At 40.2% G+C, this 24,782-nt stretch overlaps 2 protein-coding genes across 4 annotated transcripts in view; both read left to right on the top strand.

Annotated features, from left to right (window-relative positions):
- Positions 1-3,889: 3,889 nt before the first annotated feature.
- Positions 3,890-11,676, top strand: spns3 (SPNS lysolipid transporter 3, sphingosine-1-phosphate (putative)). Of its 2 annotated transcripts, XM_026328992.1 has the most exons (13): positions 3,890-4,028; positions 4,942-5,193; positions 5,299-5,367; positions 5,675-5,811; positions 6,237-6,388; positions 7,380-7,446; positions 7,533-7,675; positions 8,155-8,307; positions 8,410-8,599; positions 10,064-10,129; positions 10,220-10,318; positions 10,449-10,620; positions 11,239-11,676. In XM_026328992.1, exons 2-13 carry the CDS (start codon positions 4,968-4,970, stop codon positions 11,292-11,294), a joined length of 1,530 nt encoding a protein of 509 aa, XP_026184777.1. In that variant the 5' UTR covers positions 3,890-4,028; positions 4,942-4,967; the 3' UTR covers positions 11,295-11,676. The 2 variants fall into 2 exon arrangements, with proteins under 2 accessions (XP_026184777.1, XP_026184778.1); XM_026328993.1 differs by lacking the exon at positions 3,890-4,028 and having other exon boundaries at positions 5,124-5,193; positions 5,688-5,811.
- Positions 11,677-18,196: 6,520 nt separating this feature from the next.
- Positions 18,197-24,782, top strand: part of spns2 (SPNS lysolipid transporter 2, sphingosine-1-phosphate) — a 56,678-nt gene continuing 50,092 nt past the window's right edge. The window contains exon 1 of one of the 2 annotated variants that reach the window (XM_026327862.2): positions 18,197-18,648. In XM_026327862.2, coding sequence (XP_026183647.1) covers positions 18,417-18,648 — 232 coding nt within the window. In that variant the 5' untranslated portion in view covers positions 18,197-18,416. The remainder of the gene's footprint in view (positions 18,649-24,782) is intronic. The other variant, XM_026327863.2, reaches the window with a different exon arrangement.

Genomic DNA, 24,782 nt, shown 5'->3' with positions numbered 1-24,782 from the left:
AAAGTCTTTTACAGAAATAAAAGACAAAATCAAAATAAGAAAGAGCTAACAGTAGAAAATTAAAGGAGAATGAGTGCAGAAAAAACACTTTCAGTTGTCATATGCCAAGCTAAAAAGAAAGGTTTTTGTCTTGGACTTAAACATTGCCAGAGATGAGGCTTGTCTAATATCATCAGGAGGACTATTCCAGATTTTAGCTGCATAAAACTGAATCGCTGCTTCTCCATGTTTATTCCTGACTCTGGGCACGAGCAGAAGGCCTGTCCCTGATGTTCTTATCAGAGTTCGAGATGGTTCATATGGCATCAACATGTCAGAGATGTACTGTGGTGCTGAGCCATCAAGAGACTTATACACAAGTCTATTCTCTGAGCGACAGGAAGCCAGTGCAGAGATCTGAGAACAGGAGTAATGTGGTTGTACTTCCTGGTTCTGGTCAGGACCTAAGCAGCAACGTTCTGAATGTACTGCAGCTGCCTTACAGCTTGTTTTGAGAGCCCCGTGAGCAGACTGTTACAGTAATCTAACCTGCTAGAGATAAATGCATGGATGAGTCTCTCCAAGTCTGGGTTAGACGTGATCCCTTTGATTCTGGTAATGTTTCTGAGATGATAAAATGCTGACGATGTTATCGATTTAATGTGGCTGTTAAAATTCAAGTCTGAGTCCATGATTACCCCTAGATTTCTAACTTGATTTTAAAATTTTAGAGAAAGAGACTCAAGGTGACTGCGGACACTTTCTCTTTGTTTCTGAGGCCCAAAGATGATTACTTCAGTCTTGTCACTGTTTATTTGGAGAAAGTTTGCATCCACACAGTCTGTTCAATGCAGTGACACAGTGAGTCGACTGGTCCATATTCACTTGCTGTGAGGGATATGTAAATCTGAGTGTCACCTGCATAGTTATGGTAGGACACATTATTGCTGCGTATTAACTGGGCGAAAGGAAACATTTGAAGATTGAACAAAAGGGGTCCCAAGATGGACTGCTGGGGGACCCCACATGTCAACGCCATTTGGTCTGAGACACAGTTACCAATTTCAATGAAATACTTCCTGTCTTCAAGACAGGACTTAAACCATTTAAAGGCAGTACCAGAGATGCCTATCCAGTCCTGTAGGCCTATAGTCTTCTCAAGCAGTGGGATTGAATGGCTCACTGACTCACTCTGAAAGGCTATGGCCTTGTCATACATAAACCCTGAAGGCCAGTATGGGGTTTTTTTTTGGTTTTTTTTTGCTTCTGCAAACTGACTGATAGTAGACAAAAAAAGGGAAATCACCAGAACACAAATGAAAACAGTCTTGAAAAATCAGAAAAGAGACCATATAAAAAAAACAGTAATAAATAGAAACATTCTTAAAATGCTTCACACATTTTTCACTTCATTGCTTGCAGTGGGATGTTAGTTACTATATTCTAATTTAACAGTTACACCCTGTGGGTTTCTTTACTATAAGCTCCTTTACATTCTAACTAAACTGAAAGAGGAAGCTGACTGGTTGATTAGATCTGTAGATTCTTGTCAAGAGAAGTGACTAAAAACAGCTGTCTTGGTGGCTGATGAGTCTTTTTGTAAAGAGTCTGGTCTGGTAAGGCTAGGACGGCTGAACTAACTGAACAATGTTGCAGACCTATGTGACTATGCCAAAGGGTCAATTCATGGATCAGAGATCATTTAGTAGTAATACTGATTTACTTCATGTTCAGTATAGCTGTGCAGGTTAAATAGTAAAGTTTATCACACAGTTGAACCAATAATTTAAATTGTATCACAAAAAGAGTAGTCTCGTTCCAGAGGACCACCAAGAAACAATGGTGGTTTCCTGATTTTATATACAGTAGTCTTACTGTTGTTAAAGCCACAGCATGCAGCTTTTGAGATACAGGTATTTATACACAGTGTGCTGTTAAAGACTTGAAGCTTTGATGTCTCACAGGTAACCAACTTTGGATTTAAGGGGACTTGAGCTGGGTTTAGACTGTTGTGAGACAGGTTAGTTTTGCCCTACTGATGATGTGTTGTTGTAATAGTTTGTTGCGACAATAAATCCTGCCCTCTACACGAAAAATACATGTGAAGTCAAATAACATAAGGATCTCATACCTTGACCACGATCTGTTTTTAATTCTCTGGTTACATTATTCATCAAACCAGTCAGATGCTTTCCTGTAATGTGCAGGGCACTGGTGCTGTTGACATGACCATTTCCAATTCTTAATCAGACCAGAAGTCCTTCTTAACAAGTTTCTCTGCAGACATCTCACTGTAGGCCTATAGTCTTGTCAGGCAGTGGGATTAAATGGCTTTGCAATCTGTGAAGTCTTGATAAATGCAATGGAAATACAATATTTATTATTCAGCGGGCTGCATATATATTTCCCTATGATCACAAAGCTTCTGGGGTGACACTCACTCTAAAAGGCTATGGCCTTTTTTTTATGCTTCTGTAAACTAATTTGAGACTAGACCAAAAAAGGGGAAATCACCAGAACACAAATGAAAACAGTCTTGTAAAATCAGAAAAGAGACCATAAAACACAAACAGTAATAAACAGAAACATTCTTAAAATGCTTCACACATTTTTCACTTCATTGCTTGCAGCAGGATGTTAGTTACTATATTCTAATTTAACAGTTACACCCTGTGGGTTTCTTTACTATAAGCTCCTTCACACCCATTTAATCTGTAGATCTTGACTTGTTGGACAGTGACTAAAAACAGAACTGTCTTGGTGGCTGATGAGTCTTTTTGTCAAATAGTCTGGTCTAATAAGACTAGGAAGGCTGGACTTGTTAAGTGTTGGTGAGAAGGAGAGGCGGTAGAACCCAAATGCAGAACACAAAAGAGGTTTATTTTCTCCTGGGGTTGCCAGGGCATAGGAAAAAAAACCAAAACAAAACAGAGAACCGAGTGAAACTAAAGATCACCGTATTCCAACAAAAACACTTGCAATCAGCAACCATCAACTAATGCTTCAGCAACAACAAAAGAGAGCAGGGAAGTATATATATACATAGATATAGGGAGAACACAAAGGTGATTAGGAACAGGTGAAATCAATTAGGTGAAGCTGCCAGGGACCAGTGCAAGGGAAAAAAGGAAGTCTCTTCAAAGTAAAGGTCCAAGGCAGGAAGTCCCAAAGGGGAATCATAACAGATACAATGAAAATTATAACTGAAAACAAATTGGTTTCCTTGCATGAAAACCTATCAAGGATGCAGGACCTCACTTTGCAGTTATGAAACTATGAATTTTAAAACACTTACATTATTTTACACATTTCCATCCAAGGATTTCATAATGAAATAGTATTTATAGTGTTCTGTGAAAAATAAACTTCTCTCTTTCATGACGAATAGAATCAGTTAACATGAAAATAGGAAATAACACAAAACAACAATAAAGAATCACTGGATAAATGTTTTAAAAGTAGGAATCACAAGTTTTTTGGGGTGATATGCAGCACCACATCTGAAAGATTTGCTCCCCAGTGAGACAGAAGTTTGAACTGACGCAGTGTAGTGTATCACATATAAACTCCTGATGGACATTGTAACACAATCATCTATAATAGCTTATTACCTGATGCCCACATGCTGTTCAGACATCATATCAACCCTTTTGCCATTGTCTTTTGTGAGCTGTGTGGATAAAAAGTAATTTTTCAGTCACACCAGTGCTTTACTGCATATAGGGTTAACTATCATTATTGTCTTTTTTCTGCCTGTTACTGTAAAGGAAAGGATGAAAAAACAAAAGAAAGACAGTGGAAAAATGAAACTGACATTTAGCTTGTTTATAGCATTACATCATAGTAGACATCTGTGTTAAGCGTATGACCAACCCAGAGGGGGCTGGTCCCTTCACTAACTTAATATTTCTTGAGGTATGTTAGAGCCGAGGTCTCTGTTAGGTTTCTGCAAGCCTCAGAAAAACTACTGGAGACACGATATTCTCTAAAAACCGCAAATATGGAATGAACAGAGACAAGTATAGAAACAAGCCAGCGTCAACAAATACGTAAGGCTATTTTTAAATTTTCATTTATAACATGAACTGACTGTTCAGCTGTACATTTGACTAGATTGACAACTGTGCCAGTGTGCTTGATTAAAAAGAGTGCCTGGTCTTAAACTGTTTCAGCTAAAAGCTTTAACAGGTTGTACAGCATTGCTTTGTTTAGACAAAATTTTTTATGCACAGTAATCTCACTGCAGAAAGCATGGTGACTTTTCTGCAACCTCAGTGGTCCAGCTATTATGAAAGAAAGAAAAACACTATTGTTACAGTGATGTTTATGATTTTTACATTTCCTGTGAGTTTAAGATCTGGGTTATTCTTGCCTCTTTATATGGGAGTTTTTAACTTGTATTAGAACATGACGATAAACTGAACACTAATTATAGTAGTCTTTCTTTAGATAATCTGTCAATAACCCTCTACTGTTTGACTACAAACCAGTTTTGTGCTATTAAAAGAACTGTGAAATAGCTATAAAAAATAGCTTATGAAAACCTTTCTTCTCTTTTTTTTTGTTATTTTGACATAGTTTTAAGGATGTGTTCTTATACAGTTGTGTAATTGTCTTTTGTGTCATAAGAATTATTTCAAAAGTGTTTCCACAAATCATGCTAACTGGTTTCCAGCAGACTAGATTGGCTGTGGGACACATGACTTCTAAATGAACAAAAAGAAAATGTATTACACTTCTCACTATGTGACATTAAGTTTAGAAATGCAGTGGGCTGGAGACAGTCTCTTAATGATCTATGATAAAATTCAATTTTATTGTAAAGAAAAGAAGTGCTGTATTTGTGAATGTATTTCACTTTATTTCAGTATAATTCACTGAGCTTAACTGAGTTGTGCAATAAGACTTATTTCAAAAACTACCAGGTTTTCTAAATTTATACTGTACATTCTGTATTTCTAGGTAAAATAAACAAGAAGCTACTCATTATGGAGCCAAAGGGATCAGTGTCGTCCCTCCAGGATGTAACGACACATCGATGGAGTGTGGGCTCCAACTTGGGTCTACCTTATGGCTCCTTTGCAAACAGCCTTGCATCACTTACACCAAATGCAGGGGAGAAGCAAGTCATATCACCCAAACGTGCCTATGTAGCTGTAGCTGTGCTTTGCTACATCAACTTGGTCAACTACATGGAACGGTACACAATAGCAGGTGTGCACAAGACAGTATTAGGTGTCAACAAACCTGTTTTAACAGATTTAACAGCGTTTGGTAGGTCTTACACATCTGTTTTTTGTTTTTTTTTTTGTTGTGTAGGTGTTCTTACCAACATTCAGACATTCTTTGCAATAAGTGACGACAGTACAGCTGGACTTTTGCAAACAGGTACAATGTGGCGTCACACACACACACACACCAACTCTTTGAGAGATTTAGAAATCTCTCACCAATGTTTTCCCCATTTTACTCTGTGTTACTTAAACTAAATTTAGGCAACATGTGCTGCAAGTGAATTGCAGACCACTGTTGAGCTCAAGCTTGGCAAACTGGAACTTCTTGTTCTCATTTTTTCAGAGGTCATACCTTTCATACCAACGTTTTGATCCTTCACACTGTTGCAGAGGTTTTTGAGCATTCTATTCAGTAAACCTTCACACCATGAAGAAATGAATTCTTATTAACACACTTACAGTTTTTATCTGCAGCTTCTTACTTTTGGCCCCTGCCTTTGGCTACCTGGGGGACCGCTACAACCGAAAATATATCATGATCGCTGGTATAAGCGTGTGGCTTTTGACTGCTCTCAGCAGCTCTTTTGTCACTCAGTCAGTAAGTGTAAAATATATGTCTTCACACACACTACATGAAATTAGACATAACAAACAACAAGATGAAATGGTGTCACTTCCTGCCACTATTTTAGCTTTTCTTCCTCTGTTGATCAACCTTAACATATGTGACTCATCAAATGGAAATGCCGCTGAATGGCACTGCAGAAAATATTACATAAGCAAGAAAATAAACATTTCTTGCAAATTTATATAGTGTACATTATGAACAGTGCACATTTAAGGACAGCATGGCGTTACACTGTATACTCTATTTTCTTTTGGAAGTATTAGGGCCTACTGATTAATTATACTGTTTTTTGCTATAAAAATGTAATATGTTAAATCACAAAATCACCCTTATGGTACAGTTTTGGGCCTGAACCATACTGAAATACTTCCCTGCTTCTGTCTTGCCCTCTTCAGTATTTCTGGCTTCTGGTGCTGTTGCGAGGCCTTGTTGGGGTAGGAGAGGCCAGCTATTCCACCATCGCTCCCACCATCATTGGTGACCTCTTTGTCGGGGGTAAACGGAGCATCGTGATATGTGTCTTCTACATCTTTATCCCTGTTGGCAGGTTAGAGACAAACACTTGTTTTTGTATATTTTAACTAGGGCTGTCAAGATGAACATGTTAATAATGTGTTAACACAAACTAATTTTAACGGCATTAATTTTATTAACGCAGCACGCATTTCCTGTCTGACCCGTGGCCTAGCCCGTAGTAGGAGAAAACAAAAAATACATCCATAGACAGTAAAGAGAGCAGCAGCAAACAGAAATGGGAGACAGAAAAAGGTCTGAACGGTAAATTCATTTACAAAACGATGTCTGCAGATACTTAGCATCACCTCCATCACATCCATACCTTGTTTTGTTAGACTGTTTTCACTGTCAGGGCATGTTGTTCAGAAAAAGTGAGCTGCCCTGTCATCTGAAAATGTAAACAGGCTCGTCTGTTTGAGCAACTGGCTCAGTGCAAAGAAAGAGGAATAATGGGAACTTGTGTTTTTTCTACGTGTTTCATAGAAAGTTCTTTGAAAAACATATCTACCATCTTTGAAACATGTGTGTGCTCTTTATGCTGTATGTTTATGGTAGTTTCACTAATTATAAACATACATTTGCATAAGGCATCCATGTTTGTCCATGCCCATGTTGATTAGAGTGTTTAAAACTTTAAAAGTATTAATTTAATGTACATTTAGAACAGATAAAAATGTGCGATTAAGTTGTGATTAATCACGAGTTAACTCATGACTATCGTGTGATTAACGCGATTAAATATTCTGATCGATTGACAGCCCTATTTTTAACCCAGTTGTCAAAAATCTTCTTGGGAATAGTAGTTGAAAGCACGAGTTGTTCTGACACATGGCTGATATGAAACTATGGCATCTGTGATTTGAGGGTCAACCAAAGGTCAAATAAACAACCTTGAAAAGAATAAGACTATCAGCAAATAAACCAGTTGACAGTGAAATTAACATGCAATGGGTTTGATTTCAACTATAAATACCACAGGAGAGGAATTTTTAAGTTTGTTTGACTATCCTGTGTACTTTCAGTGGTCTTGGGTACATAATAGGAGGAGGATCTGCTACTCTGACCGGGGACTGGCGCTGGGCCCTCAGGGTGGGAACATTTTCATTATTCATAATGTTACTTGAGCACTGATTTGATATATGATAAGTATATATTAGCATTTTCTGTGTTATCAGGTCACTCCCATCCTGGGCGTTGTGGGACTTGTCTTGTTGGTCTTCTTATGCCCTCACCCGCCCAGGGGTGCTGCAGAAACCCATGGAGAGGGTGTTACAGGGGATAGCTCTTACCTGGAAGACATTAAGCATCTGTTAAAAAAGTAGGACATTAAACTAATATTGGATTAGTGCTATAGCCTGGTGAATACTGGATTTTTGAAGCCAAAAGATATTGTTTGAGAAATAAGATAAAAATACATGAAGGTTTGCCATAAATACATACACATTTTGGTAAAGATCCCTTAAATTTGGTTATCAAAGAATTGGAACAAAGATAATGAGAAAGAAATTTACAGGTGAAAGTATGAACTTGTTGGGCAGCACGGTGACCTGCTGGTTAGCACTGTTGCCTCACAGTAAGAAGATTCTTGGTTCAAAACCCAGCAGGGGCCTTTCTCTGTGTAGTTTGTATGTCTCCCTGTGCTTATGTGGGTTTTCTCCCACACTCCAAAAACATGGATGTCAAGTTGATTGATGACTAAATTGGACTGTATTTAAAACTGTAGTACTTTGCATTATTTCATGAAGTTACTGAGGCAGAGTTTAATGTTTACAAGTGATTTTGTTATTCTGACTGTAGTAGAAGTTATGTGTGGTCATCGTTTGGAGTAACAGCTTTGGCTTTCCTCACTGGAGCCCTGGCTTTCTGGATGCCCACCTTCCTGTCCAGAGCTCGTGTCACTCAGGAACTCCAGCTGCCGTGCACCAAAGAGCCCTGTGACTCCACAGACAGGTGCGGTCTGACCTTTGACTTGTATCACCTTTATTTACCTAATTTCCATCAAAATTGCTCCAAAGTTTTAATACTACCTGTCTGCCTGTGCTCTTTGTTCAGTTTTATCTTTGGTGCTGTGACGGTAGCAACGGGCATTATGGGAGGAGGTCTTGGCACTGGATTGTCCAGATGGTTTAGGGACAAGGTGCCCAATGCCGACCCACTCATCTGTGCAGTAGGCATGCTCGGCGCTGTCCCGTGCCTCTTTATTACCATCTTTGTGGCATCAGCAAGCATTCCAGCCACTTATGTAAGAGACACATTTCTTGATGGTCGTCTAACTAAGTGTCCCTTTTATGTCTGGGAAATGGCAAATCATTTTAGTCCACTGAAATTCTTCATCAGCTATTAGATGGATTGCTATGAAGACATACACACAATAAATTCAGACTTCAGACTTGTCCTATGAAGACCTGGGACTTGACTTGGACTCCAGACTAGGAACTTGTGAACAATCTTGATTTTACTTTTGTGTTTGTTTGTTTCTTTTTAGCACATTAACATTAACAAGGAGCCGTCTCATGCACTGAATGTCTTTCTCAAGTGTGACTTTAATGTGAAAAATATATCACAGGGTCACAGACATAGTGCATCAAGCAGATACAGCAAACAAGCAGATTCCACAAACTGGACATTCAAAGTTAACTTCTTAGTGCCAAGATGGCAGAGGAAACAAATATTATAGGTATGGAATGAAATCAGGTAAATAGTTACAGTGGCAAAGAAAAGTATGTACACCTCGTAGAATTAACTGGTTTTCTGCATTTATTTGCCATAAAATGTGATATGCTCTTCATCTACATCACAACAATAGACATACACAATGTGCTTAACACACAGAAACCAGCAAGCTCTTTCAGTAGCTCTGGGTCAGATCTGCACAACATTAATTCAAGGGGGTTCACATACTTTTTCTTCATCCATCCATTATCTTTACCCACTTATTCCTTAACCAGGGTCACAGGGATCTGCTGGAGCCTGTCCCAGCTCTCTTTGGGTGAAAGGCAGGGGTCCACCCTGGACAGGTCACCAGTCCATCACAGGGCCACATAGAGACAAACAACCTCACACACTCACACTCATTCATGCAAACATACAAACTCCACATAGAAAGGCCCCTGTCAAGTTTTGAACCAGGAACCTTCTTGTTGTGATGCAACAGTGCTAACCACTCAACCACCGTGCTTCCCCATACTTTTTCTTGCTATTGTAAAATACATAATTTTGTAGCTGGGGATTGTGTTTTTGCATAGTAACATCCAGTTTAAAGTAATCATCTGCCAAACAACTAATCAGTGCTGATACACAATAAATAAATAAAGGAGTGATGACAATGTAGTTCATACTTTGAATTTCTTAGACAGATCAATGCAGTTTTCTAAATAGTCTTGATGGCATATATACTGTAGATAATAGTATGCTCATTTCAGCCATAAGACACTTGAGACTTGACTTGGACTTATGAGCATCCCTGCCACGAACATGTCTACAGCGATGAAAGCAGGACAATCACTGTATGTGGAAAAGTCAATACTGCAGAGTTGCAGTGGTGAAACCACATAGTTGTAGACAGCTCCAATATGTTGTAACAAGCTCACAAAGAGTATGTGATCATGTGGAAGAGACATTAAATGAAAATCTGTTCACTAAGTGATTATTAAATTATTATCAGTAGATTGGTTGCTTACTGACTGTCTTAAATGTCTCATTTCAGGTATTCATTTTCTTAGGTGAATTACTGCTATCATTGAACTGGGCAGTAATGGCTGATATGCTGCTGGTGAGTTTAAAAGCTGCATTTGGGAATAAAAATATGAACTAATCTGCTGAAAACTGAATTTAACGGGATTTGTGTTGCTTTTTACTTCAGTATATTGTTATACCAACCCGAAGGTCCACAGCTGAGGCTCTCCAGATTACAGTCGGTCATCTCCTGGGTGACGCTGGGAGTCCTTACCTATTAGGAGCGGTGAGAAATAGTTCTAATTTCCCACAGTCATCTTCCTTTTAAGTGTACTGCTTTATCAGCAGTATCTCTGAGCCTGGAGTAAATTAATTTTTTCAGTTTCACTGATCACAAATCTTGTCTTCACCGATAGATCTCTAATGCTATATACAAGTCTAAACCTGGAAACGATGACTGGCGCTTCCGCAGTCTCAAGTACAGCCTGGTGATCTGCCCATTTGTTGGGCTCCTGGGTGGGCTGTTTTTCTTCCTTACTTCCCGTTACATTATTGAAGACAGGAAAGCAGCTCAGCAGCTAATTGAAGGTACTGGAAACAGACAGTTACACTAATTGTCACAACAAAATACCTAAACTACAATATATGTCCAGCTCAAACAAAACAAATCTGCAAATTTTGCATTTAAGCAAAAGTCAGTGTATTCTGTTTCAGCTTTGCATCTCTGTGCAGGATTTTTTGTAAGAAGGCAGGCAAGCACATGATTAAGTCCTTACCATTGTTTGTTTGTTAAGGTCAGTGTTCACCCCATCCTGAACAACAACTCTCTATTTAACTCACTTCCTATAATGCAGCACCCTCCCCGTTATGCCGTTAAGAACAAGCCCCCCTTATCTATACGCATACCTCACTAACACACTGGCAGTCTAGTTTTTTGGCAACTCAGAGGCAGAGATGGGCCGAAACAGACAGAGACAGCATTGTCTTTTCTCATTTGGGTCTGAGCTGACCTCATTTTCTTCATTGTGTTGGACCATTGATTGGTCAACTTAGTAGATGAGAGCTGGTGTCCCCTTTAACGGGGTCAGATATGCACTTTTGTGTGTAATGTGCATATACCTATACCTTGTGACCTTGTAGGTTTCAATGGCATTCTAATGAGTGTTACCTACTTTCGCATGTTTGTGTGTGTGTGTGTGTTACCAGGTTCTGCACCTGCACCTGAGGTCTCCGTTGAACTGGGTAATAGGAGCAAGGAGTAAAGCAGCCATTCATTTAAGAAACCGTTTAATTATTTTTTGTAAACATTTATAGTTGGGTTTTGGTTTGGTACTGCCAAAATGTTTGAGTGCTCACTCAGGTATAGGTTATAATTGTAGTTTTATTGTAGTCTGAGTAAAATCAGTGTTATTGGTAGAACACAAAACCACAATTTTACCTCAAAGGGACTGAAAGTCTGTATACTGAAAGTTGTTCAACAGAGGGAAAAATAAGCAAAAAGAAAAGTGTAAACATTGTATTTTTAAAGGACTTTTCTCAGTACACCTCAATCTCATTTCATAGTGCAAGCAGTTTATTACCTGCAATTTAGAGGAACTGTGCAGTATACTTGAAAAATAATAAAATATATAATATATACTAAAATTAAATGTAAATTTTCTTTTTAATGTTTTAAAAATAAATGTGCTATCTATCTATCTATCTATCTATCTATCTATCTATCTATCTATCTATCTATCTATCTATCTGTCTATCTGTCTATCTATCTATCTATCTATCTATCTATCTATCTATCTATCTATCTATCTATCTATCTATCTATCTATCTATCTATCCTGAAGTACTTTTCTGTTTTTCTGTTTAGTTTAAGTTTTGATGTCACTGGTTAATGTATTCATATATGAAGAATATATAAAGAAAAGTCACGTCAGGTCTGAGGGTGGCACCGGAGGAGAGAGACCATTACATTGCAGTAGTGATCTGCAGTGGCATTACAATCTATCCATATAGGGATCCTGATTTTTTCAAATAATTAAACTGAAAAGCAGTTAAAAGCATAGAGAGGGGTCACCGAGGTGAGGCATTCTGGATAAATGCTTTTGATGAAATCAATCTGATAATTTATCATACTGATCAAAAAATAATATATGTCAGCCATTTCTAATTGCAACAATTTGGTCCCAAATCCAGTTGGATTTCTTAAACTATTGACAGACCTCTTTAGATATATTACATCAGTTTGGATTTATATCCCTTGACTTTATTTTGTACATTTTATACATATACAGTTCAGCCTTTTGTAAAAGAAATTCCCTGCAGACACTGGCTAAATCCATTGGGGGGCAGTCATGTATAAGTAATTGTTTACATTAATTAAAGGTGAAAATGCAGATTTATATTTTGGAAAATCTTTGAATTCTTTATTTATTGTAATTGTATTTTGTTTCTTGTCTTATAAAATGAAAGTTGTGTTGTCTTGTACCAACATTACAACAAATATAAAGACAAGCCTGATAGCATTACATACAAGCAACTGCCACCCAGTGTAATCTATTACATACTTAACAGAATAGATTCTTTTAAGGTGATATATAAACAACCAAGTATTTTATAACCTATCTGAAGTAATGACTGAAAAGATGCAGATTCTCTTTTTGTAGAGATTTAATAAGACTCGTACATCTCAGCTGGCACTCTGGCCCACTCTTCCCAGGTTCGATGGCTGCTTTCTTACTTTCTGCCAGCTGTGAAGGTCCAGCTGTTCCAGTGAACTGCTCCAGTGGATTAAGATCAGGATTCAGAGCAGGACACTTAAAACACACCAGTGTTAGTTCTTGAGTGTAGATTGGTGGGCAAATTTTTTATTTTATCTCTCTAAAATCAAGTCAACAACACAATAATCTAACAAAAATTGAAAATAAATGCTTTCTGAATGGAGTGTATACATGTAAGAGGCCCAGAAAAAATTACAGGCCCTCATAACAAGCAAGCAGACGACACATGAAAAGGTATGTGGAAAACATTCTAGAGGTAACAGTTCAACCTGCAATTTAAACACAATAGGTATTGTGCACCATGTTTGTGAGCATTTTATCTGCATACCTCTGTGCTTCCCCTGTCGACCCTGGCTGTACAGGAAACTGTCACAATGGCTAATAAATTGTCCAGAACGATCAATGAGGGAGCCAGGAACCAGGCGGAGAGCGGATACAGTCAGTGTTTACTCAGGGATGGGGAACATTCTAGTGGAGAAAACAGCCATGTTTCAGACTTCCCAGAAAACATGCTGAGACACATGACGAGAACAGTCCTCAATCAGAATGCAGTCATGATATTAACAATAACCAGCAAATGCTTCGTGCACGTCGCACATATTAGCTGGAAAAGAAGGCACAGCTTATCTACTCCATCCTTGTGTTACTTTCGTCCTTCTACAGATCAGCCGCAGGACAACGATAAGAGAAGTCAAACCACATTTGTGGATGTGAAGTTGCACTCTCTCCTTATCACCAGTTAACTGCTGCAGTGACATGACATCATATGGAGGAAGAGCCCTCTCCGCCCTCTGTATGCCCCATTTGGATAATTACATCATATGGGCCTGTCTTTACCCCTTTCCTATATTAGAGCAAGTTCAGCATTAGTGGCATAAATTTATAAATATATAAAATAATAGATTAGATGCTTTATATGCTGACACTGTTGGTGGCAGGAATGAAAACATTAAGCTACTGGAAAAAGAATTATAGGAAAAAAGTATTATTTTCAGAAATCGTAACAAAGGAAAAGGTCATTCCTATTATGTGTGCTTAATTATAATAAATGTAACTATAAATAAGAACGAATCAAGCCTTTTCTTACTGTCTTTGTCTGGAGAGGAGAGTGCAGATGTGGAGTACAACAGAAATGCAGCCAAATACTGGGGCATGCCCTATAATGGCATATGCACATTCTGGTCCTATGTATTTAGCATTCCTGTTTCAGAGGCTTGCTGGGTTGGAGAGAGCTGATTCACAGACACAGCGAGGGCAACGGGGTAATTACAAAGACTCATGCAGCCTATAAATATAAACTACAGCACCACACAGATCTGCTGCAGATCTCACTGCAAGTCAACATCAGCTGCATAGTAGCTCAAATTTCCCCAGTTAGGTATAGTTTGATAGAAGTTTTTTGGCTGTGTAAAGAATGCAGTTAGAGGAAAGTTAAACAAAAGATATCTGCATGATCATGATAATGCAGCAGACAGTGGCGTTTAAGCTGATTTTACCTCCCAGACAGATCAACTAAGACTGATGACCTGTTAAATAAATAATTAAAAGACCAGATAAAAGATGCTGTCTCTGCCCCTGAACACTATATTTAGTTTCTGCTGCCGCCCTGACTTCTGCTGCTGTGCTGTACAGTATAGCCCCTCACATCACTCTCCCAAAGAGTGGAAACATCAGCCGCTCTATTCAAATCCTCAGCTGCTCAGCCGTCAGACATTCTGTTGCTTGAGTCTGAAAGAGCACATGGCAGAAGGGGGTGGGGATGTGGCAGCAAGCTACTGTTAGGTACAGACAGTCCACAGGTCAGGAGGTCACAGTGGATGAGGAAATGTCAGCATGGCACAGCCCACACCTCAAGACTGTCTCCACAGCCAAGACGACTCCAGCAGCAAAAACAAATGTCTGTGAGGAGAGGGGTAGTGGGCTGGTCCGGACGCCACCAGACTTCAGCGAGGGCAGTGTGCTGTTACGATCAAAAAACTAGTTTCAAACATGATGATTGTGGCTTTCTTTTTTTCTTTATTTCAGACTTTTCCAGAGCTATAGCTAACAGAGGAAAGTTAATTAGATGTGTGCAACTACATTCAGATGAAAACATCATCATGCTCAACACTGAAAATGTGTGTGCAGCTTTTGGATGGATTCATTATAACTGTGAGAAGGATTACCACGTCATCTGCAATCAGAATAATGAGAAACAGTTTTACACTCATTTAACTGCCTGGACAAGTCATCCATATAAAAATTTAACAACAGAGGTAATATCCCACCATGCCTGACCCCATTACTGATCTGAAGAGAGTCAATGAGAAAATGATTACTCTAGTCTCACTTGAATATTGCTGCTTAATGGCACTAAATTGAAGATGAACTTGACTGCCTGATTCTTGGTTCTTGTCAACGTCATGAGCTAAAAGAGCTGGAGGCATGTTTACTAGAAACACAGCTGATAGACACACAGCTGATAGACACATGTGTCACTAGGACATTTAAACTTTATTGGCAGACATGTGTTAGAATACAGAGTTGGCCTTATCATCCTGCAAACGCTGGGCCAAGTGATTAGCCAGTTATCTCCCATCCTGCACTGGAGGCTCGGCCCTGAGCTGAGTCAGGAAGGAAGGCTGGAGCAGTGACTCGGTGGCTCCGAGCCACATAGCAGAATAATGCAATAGATAGGTTCAGCACCAAGCCATTCTCCACGATGGAAAAACACACAGGATCCCACAGACATGATCAGCATATCAAACACATCCCAAAGAAAGAGGAGGGGAGGCAGATCTCCAAGGAGGGAGACAGGAACAACAGTTTACTGGGTCTGAGACCACTGGCTGGTTTGGCTCTCCTCTCTTTTCCTGCATCCTTTCATGCTTAATGTCAGGCCCCAGCATTACAAAAGCAATTCTTGTCAGTATCACTTGATCATTTTCTGCTGAGCCTGCCAGGCTGCACTGTTTGCATCATACTTTCCAGATTTCAGACAGAGGGGATTTTCAGACATCAAAGTTATTGGAGAGTAAGTGGATGATTGCTTCAAAAGTAGTTCTGCAAAACAAATACCATTGCATGCTTTAGGTTTTGTCAGCAGAACTTTTTCATTTCAGTCTATATAAAACATTACAGGTCAACTGAGTGCATGAAAATGCATTTAGAGCGCGGCCCTATTAGCACTGAAATGCCAAATGCCTGTAGACCAGAGCCAAGCAAGCACCCAGCCTTCTGTCTAACTGATGCCAGGGATCAGCCTTCCTCATCTTCTAAATAGGCACCATCTTAAAAAAAAACACACACACAAAAGTGTTTAATTTAATGTTACTATACAGTTATTAGCATATGGATGTTTTAGTGAGGCAGAACAAAACTTCACAAGGATGTGTGCTGCACAGTCATTAGTGGGCAACCCAGTTCATCAGGAAAATATCCTGTTTGTCAGTGTTCCTTCTGGCTTCCAGCAAAATCAAAGTACACTCGTCACAAATGTCCCTCGGCACGCCCACCTTTCACTCACAACTTGCACTCTGTACTCCCGCTACATCAACAGCATCTCAGCTTTTCTTGCTCTGCCATTCTGGCATTACGCCTTGATTCAGAATAATAAAGCTGATCATGCTGAGGACAATTTGTGACTCCTGCTTTGGCAAAGTCAAAATGTCTCATGTGTACACAATGTAGTAGTATCTCCTTTCTGGCAGGACAGCAGCACCCCGAACAGGCACTTTCCCAATCATTCAGAAACAGGTTCTTTTTCTTTTTTTGGTACTCATCTAATGAAAAGCGGCTGCACAGAATATTAACTAAGGTGTGAATCTTTAGCAATATTTTAGACAACAGTGCAATGAGCAGCTTGTAACAGGGTATTGGCATCTTCTTCAGTGGTATTTAAGCTGTGCTGTAATTAGTTAAAACTCCACCTGTCTCCAACAGCGTCAATAAGTGGAGTGATCGTCAGACTTTGTGTGGGACCTGTGGAGAACAGGTTGAAAATCTCTGCAATCATTGTCTCTTCCTGCCTTTATACTATAATGAAGCTGGAGACAGTGGCTGTCAGATAAGTACCAGATGGTTCTTTCCCTCGAGTTTTTTCTGTAACAGCCAGGTACCACAGACACACATGTCCATATGCGTATGAGTGAAACATAAGTTATGCTAATGACAGTGTTACAGTTACAATGATCAGTTATTCAGGGCTGTTTAAAAAGCTGCTGTTGTCTTATCAGCATCTTGTCTTCTGGCAGTGTGCAGTTGCTGTCAAACCAGTGGCAAATGAACTCACTAAAATGGATTTACTAAAACGCAGTGGACTCACAGCTACCTGCAATTCCTCAGCAGCAATTGGCCTACTTACTCAGCTCCTCTCTACTTATTCTGCAAACCACTGATGGTTGTATATCAGGCCTTTTGGTTATTGTATTCTTAAATCATTCATTTATTGTATGAGAATTTCTTTAATTTAATGAATGCCATTGGGTGGTAAGAGTGTAGTTTACTATTAATAGAATAGCATAAAAGACATTTGCATTCTTGAATTATTCTGGGATCTTTTCAGATTATTTCATGTCACACAGAAGGTTATGGTGGTAACTGATGTTATGTCTGATCACAGTAGATGATTAGTGTCCCTGTATAACAAGCTGGTGAGATTTTAGGATGCACAAAAAGTGCCCCACTGAAACTCTCCTTCCTTGGTTACAACACTGGGTGGAGTAAGTGCGGGCATGAACCAGCAGTTCCTAATAGTAAATAGGGGCTGGAAATTTCAAATTTCCATATACAACAGTGACGTTACCTGAAAATAGTCACAGTTACAGTCTACATATTGTGTATTTAATAACCTTACTGATGTGTGACTGTAATTACTTGATGTCAATTGTTTGTGGTGACAAACTAGTGGAGATTTGAACTAGTGGAGATTTGAACTGAAATTTTACACTTAAATACCACACACCTTGACAGCAATTCTCACATAGGCTGCTTGACCAAACCAGTGTATTCTCAAAATCAGTTTGTTATTTTTATTCTATCAGTAAAGAAGCACATCAGCTTCCTCTGGTTTCTAAATAGGTCTGTTCAATACATTTCAGTGACCCACGTCTGTCAGCCTATGGTTATTCCGTAGCCTAATAATAATACTAATATTTCCACAGTCGGCAGTCATTGGTCTCTTAGAAATATAATTGCTGAGGATGAACAAACAAAGTCACACCCACCCACCCATTTCCCAGCTTCCTCACGCATAACACAGAGTCATAACACATAACACAGAGTCCAACACCCCGGTTGCAACTCCAGGCATCTGCGGTACAGTGTCAGGTGCGGCTCCATCATTCGCTGCAGGCTTCAGGGGAGGAGTTTTTTTTTTTTACAGTCAGGTCACACCCCCCTGCACTAAAGCGCTTGGTTAAACAAAACAAAAAACTCAGGAGCGCACAGTCCGTCAATGCACACTGGTAGAAAAACATGACCCTAAGAAGAGCTGATCCTGCGACTCAATACTTCACACATTTTCACTGCGTCTAATATCAGCTGAAATCACAGACAAGCGCGGAATCTGGTCCTTGCGTTTTCCTCTTCAGTCTCCCTCTGTCTTCTGCGCTGGATCATTCGTGTCGGAAAATGTGTGTGGAGAGCGATGGATGCGAGATTGAAGGCTGTAGCAGTTCGGATGAGGTGCGCACGCTGTCGGGAAGCATGAGCCCCGGACTCAAATCCAACCCGGACCTTCACCCCTGCAAGCCGGGCCAGAAATTCCGCGCCGCTCTGCTCCGGTGCCGCTCACCGGCTGCTGCCGCCGGGATCCTCAGTTTTGGAAACGTCCTCAATTACATGGACAGATACACTGTAGCCGGTAAGAACCCCGACTTCTCTTTCTACCAAAGCTCCATCTGAATATGCTTTTTTTTTTTTTAATTCGGCGCCTCCACAAAGAAAATAGTGCAGCTTTCTTTATTTGTCCGAGTGTTTGTACATATGAACTAATATCTACACTGTGAGCTGCTCACCTCAGCTGAGAAGGGGGAACAATGGGCTTGGCCAAGCGCAGTGGACAATCTTAGGTGTTTTTCATGGTTGTGCACTGTGTCCGCTGTGATTAAATCAAGCAGATAACCCACATCTTCACTGTCGCTCCTGAGAATCTTTGACACTAGTGATTTTCACCCGAGGCTGATAGATAATTGCTAATAGATCGATCAATGAGGTCCACTAACCAGACTACACGCTTTCGCTGTGTGTATGTGTGTGCGTGTAAAATGTCGCTGTGGGCTCATCTGTCAGATCAGTTCTAGCCACTGCAACATGAGAGAGAGAGAGAAAGGGAGAGGGAGTATCAGTGTGAGGAGTCTTGGCTGCTTCAGGGAACATCTAATAGCCTGTATTTCGTGCAGCAGCTCGCTGTGTGATGCTGTGATCAGGCCATGTGCTGTTAATCCTCCGCAAGTGTCCGCATTTGTTCACTATAGCTGATACCCAGAGCCTATTTTATTCAGACTGAATAATGTGCGCAGAGGGACATTAAGACTAAGATAGAACTGATAAATAAATTGATTACTAATTATAGGTAGTAGAGATCAGTTAGATAAAGCATAGATTATTATCTATTCTTCTGTTTATGTACTGTAATATAGTAATGTATTATTACAAAAACACTTATATAGGCTACTATACCATGATTACAGTTTTTCAGCTTGTAATCTCACAGCATGTTTCCATCTGATAAAGAAGGTCACTCATCAAGACTTGGGCATTGGACTGTGGCAGTGAATGTGTTAAAAACACTGCTGCAGCATGGAGAATGGAGGGAAGTGTGTTCACAGTAAGAGTAGGCTATTCGTGTAAAAAAAAAAAAAAGCTTTTCTGGTAAAAGTGCATGTTTCCATTGACACTCTTACCAACAAACTTACATGACAGAACCTCACCTGAAAATCTGACTTCTTCACCCACTATCTGTTACATAGTGTAGCATTATTAGATAAAACAAAAAAAAACAAAAACAAGAAAACAAAAAAAAAACAACAACTCTGAAATGTTTAAACCTGGGAAACGGTCTCAATTCCTGCTGTAGCCCCTGGGAGTGGAAGGGAGTGGTCGATTCACACACAGCAGTGTCTACACTTAAGCAGCCGAATGCCTATGGGTCCAGTCTGTCAACTGTGAGGAGCCACAAAGCCTTGGGCATCTGAACGATCATTACAGCAGGAAGACTTTGGCTGTTTGACCTACAGCCACGCCAAGAATGTGTTGATATACAGTAATGGGATATTTAATCTTAGCATCTCCAAGTACCACTCAGTCACAGCAGATAGCTCAAAAAGCCACAGCCTCAGCGTCAGTCACTGATGAGTCAGTCTCCCTCTACGCTAGCGATTTGTACTCCTGTCTCCTTACACCTCCCCGTGCTTTGATCAGAGGAAACCCCTCATTAGGGGGCTCCAAAACAACGCTGTTCTCCTCAGTCCTCTCCATCCCGCTCTTGTCTCTGCTCATTACAATATCTTACAAACAGCAAATGTGGAAATCCACTGCAAAGCCTGCAAGTGTGCCAGTTCTCTGAGCTGTGCTTGCTGTGCTGAAGGAAGAGTGACTGACAAGTGTTGAGGACAGAGTGGGAATAGGGAGAAGGAAGGTGGTGGTGTGTGTATGTGTGTGTGGGTTGGGGGTTGCAGTAGCCTGAGCTCATCATTGTGGGGACACTGTACATGTGGTGCAGAGGGGGGTCCCTTTTCATTCTCGCCACCTGAACACCCCTGGACAGTTTTGCATTATGCATGGGCAGCATGTGTATCAGACTGTTACACAGAATAAGGACCAACAACTGTGTGCGTCCAACACACCTAATACATCAACTACAGGATGAGCTGATCTGCCACTCTCCCTCCTGCTACCATCTCCTTCTACCTGTCTTTAAGCATTCCTCTCCACTCCTGCTGTGTAAGCTACATTGCAGTAGTAATCAGGTGGTGGAAGCAGTGAATCTAAGTGTGTGTGTGTGTGTGTGTGTGTGTGTGTGTGTGTGTGTGGTGCGGTTTGATATCAATAATATAATATCAATATTGCCCTTTATAGACATCATGGGCTCAATCTTTCTGTGAGATCTCTGCCTGTTCTTGCTTCTATCCCCTCTGCTTTCCATTTCTCCTGCTCTCCGTTTCTCAGTCTAACCCCTTAAAGTAGCAGGTACCCAAACACATACATCTTAATGTCAATTAGGTAAGCATGACTGCTTACCAACACAAAGAACACACACAAAAGACTACCCACCATTTCAAGATGGGCAAGAGGGGAGTTGTGACGGGAGGGGCGGGCTGCTGCAGTGGCAGGCAGTCAGAAGGAAGTGGATGCAGAATGCAGGCAGCGTTAAGCCCGAGTGATGCTGTTGCCACCCCCCACCCACCCACGTCAAAAGGTCTTTGTACCAAGAGCCATTACTGTAGTGTGTGTGGATCACTAAAGCATTGTCACAGAGACAGAGGGTGACCATTCCAGACACCAGGGCTATTCTGCTTCACAGCAGTGATGGGAAAATTACAACCAGCAGCAGTGCCCAAGACTTGGATCTTTCTGTTAACCTCTCATGTCAGAGGTGAAGCCACACACAAATACAAAAACAGCACACACAAACTGCACTTTACGATTCCAGCACGTGACATATCAAAGATGATGGCAAGAACCACAACACAAGAGAAACATCACAGTTTTTTTTTTCAGGATTCTGTTTTTGTTCTGGGTTCGATAGTTTTACTGGCAACATGGTTTAAGACTTCAGTATTTAATACCACCACTTTGTGAGGAGAACAAAGCAATTATATGAGCCTTAAGCTGCTGCATATTGGGAATGTGTTTCAGATCTCAGTACCAGCTCCAGAATTTGTGAAAAACAATTTGAATCCCAAAGGGAAACTTAAACCTCATGTAATTACACTTAAAATAGTGCAGTGTTTTATATATACTTATAAGTACACTATTTTACTTTATTTACTTTTATTTACTTTATTTTTAATGTAATCTGTTTTATTGTTAGAATTATAGTAAGATACTTTTCAGTCTGAGAAATTGACTGTATGGTAAACAAATAAATACCTGAACTTTTCAACTTTTCCATCCTTTTTACTGCTTTTTCCATCTCTTTTAAAATCCACTTTCAGTATCTGTTTCACTGGTGTAATGTGACGTGTTCAACTAGAGCTCATCAAAGGGATACAAGCAGTTCAAATTTCTGCAGTTTCCATATTTCTTTGAACTAGAATTAGCAAACAGACAGTGATCTGGTTTTTCTCAGACTCTCTTAAGGCCCAGGTCCAAGTGTGGACAGGCTCAGCAGAGATCACTATTAAGTTTGAGGAGCATGTGAATGACAGCAGTCAGCTACAAGCTCCACACTAAGTGGACTGGGGGGTCAGGCTCAGCTGTTCAGACAACGGGGTGGATGTGGTGTAGACGGCTCGTACAGGAGTCTGGGATGTTTGAGGGCGTCCCGATGAAGTTGGTCACTCACTTACTTACTGCATTGCATTTGAGTGTAGCAGCATGCAGGAAAATGGAGCACAGAACATACAAAAGTAGAGTAGATGCCAGGGCAGCTGAATGAGTTACAATTCTCCAGTGGAGTCTCATGCCTGGCCTTTGGCAGCAGACTTTAACTCATTGCCACTTATATTCATTTCTTCTATAGAGTGTGTAAGAGTTCTGAGATTTAGAGGGCCACTGCATTTAATTTAATTTGAGGTGGCTAAGCTTAAATCTCAGTGCTGGGCCCTCTGTAGTCCCACACCAGACAGTCCAAGCTTATCATAAAGAGGGGATTAAGATTTTTTTTCAGAGAATATGAGGATGTGTGTGGCAGACACTCAGCACTTAAAGTTATTTGCTTGGTGAGTAAGTAAACCCAGATCTATGTTAGCTCTAGCCACCCCCTGTGTGCACCAAGTCTCCTCCTTCACAATCTGCAAGGCAACAATTTGTGGGGCACCGACTGCAGCCTAATCTGGGCTCAAAAGAAATGTTGGCTTCTTCTATGCACCATAAAATTTGTTGTCTCAGTCAAGGGCTCATTCTGGGAATATCTAACAACTGAACTGGACAGTGCATGATCCTTACATATGAGGTTTTGGCATTTTGCATATAGGCAGAAATGAGTGTGGTAATAATCCTCTTAAGCTTTTTGTTACGCAGTGAAAAAGATGTAGCAATCAATCCAGTCTGGCCCGCTCTGTCCATTAATTCTTGTTAGCTTTGTTTAGTTTGTCCAGTTTGTGACTTCTCAGTATCACTGTCTTTCAAAGCCTGAGTCATTCTTTACATCTGCATTTTCACCTAAAGCAAACAGCATAAAAATACTGTGTTTATTTTCTGTTTTCTACATGTTTTCTTGTCTGTTGTCTCAACATAAAATGCTATTTCTGGGATGGAAGTGCTTAAAGTGCAAGAAAGGGCAACACTTTCAGTTCCACAGAGGCTAGAAAAGAAGAGAAGTGAAGATAACATAGGTGTCGGTCAGAGAGATTCAGTATTTAAATACAATTTTAAGCAAATATAAAAGTAAATAATGGTGCCACTGTGGAACAACCCAAATATAGTGTCTTCTTTGATACATATATAGTATTTGCTGGTGGTAGAAACATTGCAGGTCTTCTGAATAACATTAAGTCTCGTGTCAGGATTAGATGTACAGACCCGGCCTTCTCACTTTAAACAGGGTGAGAGGCTGTGTGGGCCATGCTCGAGTTGTTTTGGGGTTTAACTGTTGGTTGATTCACCCTTCACTCTTCTCCTTATTACACCATCTCCTGTTTTACAGCGTTCGCATTAAAGGGCCCTGAACAACAGCAGAGGCATTAAAAAGATGGAAAGGCCTGGAGTAATTTACTTTATAGGGTTGCTGCCTCCTCTCCATGCCTTTTCCATTTGAGGTTGCTGAGCTGTTTTGAATTAGACAAACTGCACCGAACGGCATGAATCCACGTCTCTTTACAACGCAGCATTGTCACTTCTGCATATTTTTTACTATTTTTCAGCACTTACTAAAACACTGTTGACAGCAAAATATTGATAGTGTTCAACAGATGTTAAAGTGAAGTCCAATCACGTCCGTTCAAGTGGCCTTTTCCAGGCTGGTTTCCCACAGATATCCCAGTAATCTCTTTATGTCTATATCCTAGCACGTCATTCCCACTGCTGTGAGAAAACAGTCTGTGTGTTCTTTAGCGTCCGATTTAGCCGACGTCTGTAATAGTAACCGGTAGAATTAGACTGAGCGCCTTCCTCTGCCAGAGTAGGCCTTTTCATGTGGCTACTGCAGATTTTAACATCAAGTAGACACATTTTCCTCGCAGCAGCCTTCACCCTGTGACCCTGCAGCTCGGAACACGCCGTCTCACGGATCTGCTTGGGGGTGACTTTCTGACTTTTACCCTACATGTAGCTGTTATTATGGTGTTACCCCAACCTTGCATCCTATATCACTCATCACAGAATGAGGCCATTACATGTGCAGCATTCTGGAGAGGATATTTTTTTCTCTGTGCTGCCCATGGAATAAATCATAGGTTTTCAAACTGTGAGTTAAAGGGAGATTGAAAGGATAGATACTATTAAAACAATCGGAATTTAGGCCCATTAATTTCACAATTTGACATCTCATCCTAAGTCATAGTCCAGTCAAATCTGACCACAAATACATGATACACATGTTTTTAGATTAAGCATGGTATAGAAGATATCGTTGCATGTCTGATGTCTGAATTACTTAGTAAATGTCTATAAATTTGCATAAAAGCCATAGAAAAAATGATACGTACAATTACCAGGCAGTAATCTAAGTAGTTATTTCAACACGCAGTGTCTTTTCTTATCATTTATTTTCTTGATTTGTTATCTTTTAACTTGCAGTAGCATAGCAACTCAGTTTGTAAGAGACAACAGTAGTTGCTCAAGCTGCCTGTGGATTGTTGACGTGAAGGTGAGTGGCAGCCTGATAATCACTGA

Source organism: Mastacembelus armatus, chromosome 14, assembly GCF_900324485.2.
Source record: "Mastacembelus armatus chromosome 14, fMasArm1.2, whole genome shotgun sequence".
In the NCBI taxonomy this organism is placed as follows: domain Eukaryota; kingdom Metazoa; phylum Chordata; class Actinopteri; order Synbranchiformes; family Mastacembelidae; genus Mastacembelus; species Mastacembelus armatus.
Note: the sequence above shows the minus strand (reverse complement) of the source record. Positions and strands in the feature narration are given on the sequence as shown.

Bases quoted from the DNA above. Each gene is read 5' to 3' on its own strand.
- spns3 (XM_026328992.1), top strand. From the start codon at position 4,968: ATGGAGCCAAAGGGATCAGTGTCGTCCCTCCAGGATGTAACGACACAT. The intron at 6,389-7,379 runs GTTAGAGACAAA...GTGTACTTTCAG, and splicing joins ATCTTTATCCCTGTTGGCAG to TGGTCTTGGGTACATAATAG. The intron at 10,130-10,219 runs GTGAGTTTAAAA...TTTTTACTTCAG, and splicing joins TAATGGCTGATATGCTGCTG to TATATTGTTATACCAACCCG.